The sequence below is a fragment of the Crocodylus porosus genome, unplaced genomic scaffold, assembly GCF_001723895.1.
Source record: "Crocodylus porosus isolate Cpor-Errol unplaced genomic scaffold, CroPor_comp1, whole genome shotgun sequence".
NCBI lineage: Eukaryota > Metazoa > Chordata > Crocodylia > Crocodylidae > Crocodylus > Crocodylus porosus.
Window position 1 is genome coordinate 89,607,430 of NW_017728918.1, and position 8,060 is coordinate 89,615,489.

Below are 8,060 nucleotides of genomic sequence, written 5' to 3' on the forward strand. Positions count from 1 at the left end.
AGTATGCCCAAAAAACTCTGCATGCATCCATCATCTGGCAAGGTCTTGTTCATTCTGTTCTGGGATTGCAAAGGACTGCTCTTTGTCCATTTCATGGAGCACAGGGTCATGATCAACAGTACCACCTACTGCCATGTTCTCCAAAACAATCTGAAGCCAGCTATTCAGACCAAATGGTGTGGAACAGTTAAGCAAGGTGTTTGTTCTTCTCTAGTACACATTACAAGCCTACATAGTGTGTGGATGACTTTCAAGACTTTGCATGCACTGAGCTGTGAAATCTTACTGCATCTGCCATACAGTCCTGATCTTGTTCCAAGTAATTATCACCTGTTTGGACCACTGAAGGAGGCTCTTTGTGGACACAAATTTGCCGGTGATGCAGATGTGAAACTTGCAATACAGGAGTGGTTGTCACAGCAACCAAAAAAACTTCTTTCAGGATGGCATCAAGAAACTTGTGATTTGGTAGGTTGTCTGTCTTGCAAAGCAGGGCAACGATGTAGAGAAATGAGGTTAGTTTCTGAAACACCCTTGTAGAATGATGTAGAGTTGTGGGGGCCAGACATTACAAGTCACTATGATCACTTGCACTGGATCAACATATTAGAGAACCACAGTTACATGTGCCTGACTTGCACATATACTGCCAGATGTGTGAATGCATGTTGAGAATTTGCATAGGTAAACACACATTCATGTGTCTAGTAGTTCTGTCTCACTTGTGTGCACTTCTGAAAGGTTGGGATCTGTTTTCAGGATCTCAAAGCATGCAGCAAAAATTTCAACTTGACAGCACTCCAAATAGTAACTCAACTCCATTTTATGAATAGGAAAGTTGAGGCACAGAGAGACCAATTATCTTGACCAAGATGACATCATAAAATCAGGAGTTGATAGATATGAAATAAAGGAATAAATTAAATGCATACATTAAAATATGCATAAAATAACTGCATCAGTTTTGTCATGGGGTATCACCATTGGTTTTTGCTTAGTACAATGATTCCATGCGATTCTCAGAAGAACTGAACACTCACAGCTACCATGAGCTTCAGTGAAATTTGCAGGTGCTAAGGACCTCATAATTAATAGGAATATGATCTTTGCTTTGAATCAAGTCCTGCTTCTCAGAAAAATATAAAGCTGTCAAATTTAAACCTACACTCTGACTAGCAGAGCACTGATTTCGAGCATATATTGATATGGCATATTTTATCTAGAAGAACCTCAGAGTGCTTTACAAATGTAGTGATATGCAAATTATATGGGAAGATGGGTGACTACATTTGCTGCTATAATGCGGCTCCTCTTGGGAGGAAACACAGTAATTGCTTAACCATACATAGAAATATTACACAGTTTTGAAAGGAACAATTGTTCAACTGCAACTTCAGGCAGAATTTAACTACCAGAGTTTGAGTTTGGTCAGGATTAATACCATCTTGTAGAGAGAGAGAGTGTTTTGGAATGTTTAATAAATAGAAGTGATTGAGACCTTGGGTTTACATTTCTATTACATGCCTCTAAGGTGGTGGAAGAATAGGGGGAAATAATGTATTTTGTGGTCCCTCCCTGATAGTATCAAATTGAAGATGTTCCTTGGACCCTTTCTGGGGGAAATACCCATGCAAGATTAAATTGCCTTTACGTACGTCACTTAGGTAGCGTTCCATCCATTTAATGATGTCGATACCTCGTACTGTGTCCTCAAATATATCAATCTGTAAGAGAACAGGAGTTTAGGGTTATTGTACTTCATCTTTATCTGTTCCCCATTTGCTGGCTTCAAGAATGTTCCTGAATGCCTGGCCTGTTCCTCAGCTCTTTTAAATTGATGCCTTTTACTTTAAAACCTAAATAAAACAGACACATAACTCCTGTCATGGTGGGCATCTGCTACAGACCTCAAACCAGGAAGAAAGGGTGGATGAGGTCTCTTTTTAAACAAGTAACAGAAGCTTCCAAATTGTACAACCTGGTTTTCATGGGGGACTCTAATTATTGGGACATCTGCTGAGAAGAAAACTCAGCAATGCACAAGCAGTCCAGCAAATTCCTGAAGTGAGCTAGGGATAACTTTTGTGATGCACATAGTAGATGGACCACTGGACTCATCTACACTCTAATGTTCAGTAACCCATTTTACTGCTCCTTAAAGTGTCATGTAAAAAAACTGTGATTACACAGATGTGCAGTAAAATAGGTTACTGCACATTACACATCACTTAACATGTGTGTATTCATTACTGCAGATTAAGGCTGCCTAATGCACATCTCTTTAATACCTCACATTGGAGGTACTAAATTTAATACATGTTTTAAAAGTGCCTTAATGCACATATATAGACGCTCCCACTGATGGGGAAACGCGTCTTGGCTTGCTGCATCCAAACAAGGAGGAATTGGTTGAGAATGTGAAGGTGGACAGTAACTTGAATGCTTGGGTGACAGTGCGCATATCTACAAGTGCCTATATTAATGTGCATTAAAGCATCACAGAAAAACCATGCACTTTTGCTAATGTGTATTAAAATAGGCTAATGCACCTCTTTCTAGTGCCTCACAATAGGGTTACCAAATTTAATGTGCATTACCAAAAGCAAATTAATGACTGTATAGACACACCCAGTGACAATGAAATGATAGCGTTCAAGACCCTGAAGGGAGGAAGGAAAGAGAACAGCAGGATAAAGACACTGGACTTCAGAAAAGCAAGCATTAATGAATTCGGGGAACTGGTGGGCAGGATCTCTTGTGAGGCAGATCTAAAAGGGTTCCAGAAAAGCTGCCTGTACTTTAAGGAGGACCTTTTAAGGGCAGAGGAGCAAGCCACCCTGAGTGATAATACAGAAGAATGGGAAGACAGTAATCTTTTTAATGAGTTGAAACTCGGAAAGGAATCCTATAAAAAGTGAAAACTTGGCCATAGTATTAGGGAAGAGTAGAAGGAGCATGCAGGAAGAAAATTTAGGAAAGCCAAAGCACAATTGGAGATTCAACTGGCAAGGGACATAAAAGGCAATCAAAAGAGTTCCTACAAGTATGTCAAAATAATAGGAAAATCATAAGTCTCTTACAGAATGTAGGGAGCTATGTAGTTATGCATCAATGTAGTTTCAGATGATGCAGAAAAAGCTGAAATATTTAATACCTTTTTACTTTGGTCTTCATAAACAGGGACAACTACCAGATGAGATGCAGTTGGTGGCAGAGATAGACAAGGAAACAAACAGCTCAAAGTAGCAGAAGAACAGGTTGGGGTTATTTAGAGAAGCTAGATGCTTTCAGTAGGGCCAGATGGGATGCACCTTCAGGTGCTGAAGGACTTGGCTGATTTAATTTCAGAGCCATGATCTCTTTGAGAACTAATGGAGATTGGGATAGGTGTTACATGTAGCACTAGACCAGCATTTCTCAATGCGTGACTTGTGACCCAAAAGTGGGTTACATGAATATATGAAAGGGTCATGAACAAACTTTAAAAATGGATTCTCCTTTTAAAAGGAGAAAATGTGGGAACCCATGGCTTTTCACTTGCAGGCTGGCAGAGTTCCAGCCTGCAAGGGGCTGCTTGGAACTCCCTATGTCCCTCCCCTCCCCCCCCACCACACCCACCCCCTGCCCCACAAACTGGGGGTCTGGGGGCCGCAGGTCAGGATCTAGGGGCACTGGGTTGGGACTAGTCAATGTTTATAAATGGATCCTAGTACAAAAAAGTTTAAGAACCTCTGCACTAGACAATGGAGAAGTTCCTCTTTGAAAGTACTAGGTTTTTTATAGCACTTTCCATATCTTTGTAGCACTACAAACAGCTTGAATGACTGCTTGCTTTCTGTAGCTTTACAAGGGCATATTTAGTGTTAATGTAACATCTTTTTATGGCCTTAGTATTCTTATCAAAGAAGCCATAGTTTGGGTGGAAAGGACATGAAAACTGAACTCCCCCTCCCCCCCCCCCATTTTGGTCCAAAACAAGGAAACGGCACATTGATGGAGCAGTGTAAGAAAGCTCACACTGATGGTCTGGGTTATACCTGGAGTCCATAAATAGAAATCTCCAGAGCTATCCTTCCAGTACCTTTCAAAACTCACTTAAAAATAAATTACAGTCAGATGATGATGATGTGGATAATTTAAACTAAACATTACAGCCAAAACCCAAGTTAGCTTCCTTTCCTTTTCTCTTATCTATAAAATGTCATGATATGCAGAAAAAATATTTAATACATTCTATACACTCTGTAGAAAAAGTCTCCCTTTTTTCTTCCTTGGCTGAAAACCATTCTCTCTAAAAAGAATACTCACTGCAGTTTGAAATCCATTTCCAAGCAGGAAGTTCACAAATTTCATGACCTCCATAGCTGTATCCATGGAATATGTTATAAAAACTTTACCTAAGAGAGACATGCATATAAACTTGTGGTGAGTCAAAAAATTCAAAGAGGTGCAGATAATTTCATAACTTGGCTTGCTTAGGCACCTGCTTGGATTGTATATAAAATGCATCGGAGCTGGTGTGGTGACTCTACTCTGCACTTCTGTGTAGGATATTACATCTGGACTAGGATTTCTATCTCTTTGCTTCTGAGGCACCCAAGAGTTAGGACTTGACTAAAGATGTGCAAAGGGGTTTATAACCAGTTTAAGAATCCAAGAATCTTAAAATTGAAGACTGGAATTGGATCATCCTTGATCAGACCATTTTAATTCCACTTCTTGCCTAACACAGGCCATAACATTTTACCTAGTAATTTCTGCATCGTAACAAGTGATGCATAAAAAGTGATTAAGTTAGAGCACAACCAAGAGCGACAATGAAGGTGGAATTGAGAGAGGCACATGATGACTGGTAACATGAGATTTTGAAGTAGGAATACAAAACAAAATAGTGGAAACTAAGATTCTGGTAGAGAGGTTGTTGGATCTGTGCTGATCAACACCACTTAAAACAACTTTACCTTTTCAAATCCTAAACTTTCTCAGACAATGACAACATAACATTAATTTAAAGCCATTTGTAATGCTTCCCACTGTCCATCTGGTTCTGCATTGATGTGGGTGCACCTCAGTATGACAGTGGGGAGGCACAGTCAGCTGCTGTGACACACTTTGATTAGGAAAGATGTTACATTTGTCCCTGGACAAGTTGCGCTTGTCTCAAAACAGAAATGTCCCAGGATTGTGTGCATACACAACACTCTTCTAATGAGGGTTTAATGAGTGGCTGAATGTACGGCTGCTTTTCTGCCATTGATTCAATGATGCTATCCTGAGAACCACTCAGATGCACTTTGTGATGTTCTGAGAGAAACTATCCTTATTTCTTATCCTGTGAACCTTTTTAGGATTTATCCCAGCACAACAGATATAGAGGTCTGACGATTACACTCTCTTATGGGATAAAATATTTGATCCCAGGACAAATGCAGTATCTTTTTGTTGTTATAAAGAGTGTGTGCTCATCTTCATAGAAAATCAGCTTCAGTGACTAGCTCACAAGACAAATGAGACTATGACCTGACCTCCTTTCTGTCTGTTTTGTAGTAGAGGGTACAACTAGTACTTTTATGCTTTACTTTCTATAATAGTTTTACTATGCCTACAATGCAAACTTACTATGCAAGGCCATAGTGTGATGCTGGGCTACCTGCTTTAGCATCAGTGCATTTGCAGAGGGCTAAGAATGGAATGATTAGTCTTGGTAAGACTCAGAACTGATGGCAAGCTAGTTGGTTCTACATGAATGTGGCTGCACTACTTCCAGTTTGCTATGAAGTGCACATGCAAATGTACAGTGCTAGTTTCCCAGCTTTCCTTTGGGCATACCACACACCTGTCTCTTCTGCCATGCCCTGTTGTTAATTAAGATATTAATTAAGGCGGGAGGCTGCCCATTCTTGCCCTGATGCCAGGGGGCACTATCTGTGGCTCCATCCCTCCCCTACACTGCAGCCCAAGCCTTGCAGATGGCACCCAGATGACACGGTGCTTCTGACCTACGCCTGGACCAAGCTTAGGTCTCATTGTCAGGCCTCAGACACACTAGGGCCTCACACACTTCACCCTCTCTCACAGGGTCTCTCTCATGTTGACAACTTATACTTCCTGGCTTCCTCTTGAAGGAGGCCCCTTAGGCCATAGGCTTTAACTAGTTTGTACCTTGGGTAGCAGACATACCGTCTTTTGGGTCTCTTCTGTGACCCTCACTGGGGTAGTGGCCAGGCAGTTACCTAACTGGGTCTAGGCTTGCTCTGGCCCTTTCTGGGGGAACTCTATACATACAAACATACCGGGCACTCAGCCCTCGTTTTCCTTCCCCCACACTGGGGCTCCTCATCTCCACCCCCTTTCTGGGGTCACACCTCACTGGGGCATTCTTATCCCACACCGGGTCTTACAGGGACTCTCGCTCCCCCCTGGAGCAGCATGTCATTGTGCTCCACTATAGGTCTTGCTTTCAACCCACACTCAGTTTCCCAGCAGTGGAGGACTTACTGGGGTCAAGACTCGCCCCTATCTCTCGGATTGAGCCCCTTTACTCAGCCTGTGGGCTAAACTACAACCTCAGGTGTCCAGAGACATGCCCTAGGCCTACTCCCCTCACTTGGGGCTCCACACCGCCCCCTCACCTGGGGCCAAGGGACTTCCCTCCCCAGTGGGCTCAGGTGACTGTAACTGGCCCCAACTACCTTTCCTTGAGGTCCTACACCCCACAGGGCTCAGGTGGCCTCATCCATGCCTGGCACCACTACCTCTGATGTTACATGACCCACCCAAAAGTGGGGGCTAGGATTTAAGGCACCCCTACTTGCCTTTCACTGGGGTAATACCTGGCCTGGCATTTTCTGGGGGCTCCCACACCACTGAGAGCCCCACCAGGCCACCCACTCCCAGCAGGGTGCAATTTTAGGTCATGCCCAGGACCAGGAACCAACAAGTCACCCCTACAGCTCCTCCCTTACCTACAGGATGATACAGGAAACCCTGCAGCAAACTGCCCTGTTTATATGGGTAGCCAGAGATCTAAAATGGCTGCTGCAGTCAAGCACCTGCTGGTTGCTTGGCTCTGGTCTTAAAGTGGCAGGCACCATCAGTGCACTTGATGCACTCAAAAAAAAAAAAAAAAAAAGCTCCTTTCGCCACAGCATGTTTGAGTGCACCACTGTCTGGCATGGCAAGTTTGCAGTGTACACATAGTCTGAGTTGCAGTGCCTCCTGCCTCACAGAAGCATGTAGTATAGCAAGAAATCATCTGCTCCAAGAAAACAATGTAACAACTGGTTATTTTCTTTAATAATAGAGACACCAAAGGGAAAAGCAATTAATGAGAATTATGTTAATTTTTTTCAGGATCCAAGGGAATAATTTGCTACAGTACACACACACAAATGGATGAGTTGATGATGTTTAGTATTTTGTTTCTTTGTTTTCTTTATGCTGTTTACATTTTAATGCTAACTAAAGCTTTTCATGATATCTAAAACTGATAGGCTGCTTTTGGCAAAATAAAGCCTGACAGAATTAATTTACTAATAACTTACGCAGCTCTTCTGGTAAATTACTTGTTCTCAGAGTTCCCTTGGCTGCAGGGTTACTGGGAGGTCTTGGGACAGCAGCAGGGGGTGGAAAATTGATCATTTGATCTGCACAGTCAGGATTACACGGGCATTCCTCCACTGGGGCATATGCATTTGGTGGCAGCCCTCCATCAGGTAACTGGTTGTAGAACTGGTTTCTAGAAAGAAAATCAGATGAAGATTTTTTACAAGGTAAAATTCTACCCTTTTAAAAAGGGGAACAAAAATTATTCCTCTTAACAATGTGTGGTAATGTAATTATTATTACTGTCATCATCATGATCGCCACCACCATCTAAAAAGGAAAGCCTACAAAGGATGGAGGACGGGATTCACCTCCAAGGAGGATTACTCCGCGCTGGTCTGCTCCTGCAGGGAGCAAACCAGGAAAGCCAAGGCTGCAACTGAACTCCAACTAGCTTCAGGCATCAAGGACAACAAAAAATCCTTTTTCAGATATGTGGGGAGCCGGAGGAAAAG

The 8,060-nt window shown here is 42.4% G+C and overlaps 1 protein-coding gene across 2 annotated transcripts in view; it reads right to left on the bottom strand.

Annotated features, from left to right (window-relative positions):
- TRAF3IP2 (TRAF3 interacting protein 2) overlaps positions 1–8,060 on the bottom strand; it is a 54,500-nt gene that overhangs the window by 10,943 nt on the left and 35,497 nt on the right. For both annotated transcript variants that reach the window (XM_019537926.1, XM_019537925.1), the window contains 3 exons: positions 7,545–7,738; positions 4,309–4,397; positions 1,656–1,724 (listed from right to left, as the gene is read on the bottom strand). In XM_019537926.1, the coding sequence (XP_019393471.1) occupies positions 1,656–1,724; positions 4,309–4,397; positions 7,545–7,738 (352 nt within the window). The remainder of the gene's footprint in view (positions 1–1,655; positions 1,725–4,308; positions 4,398–7,544; positions 7,739–8,060) is intronic.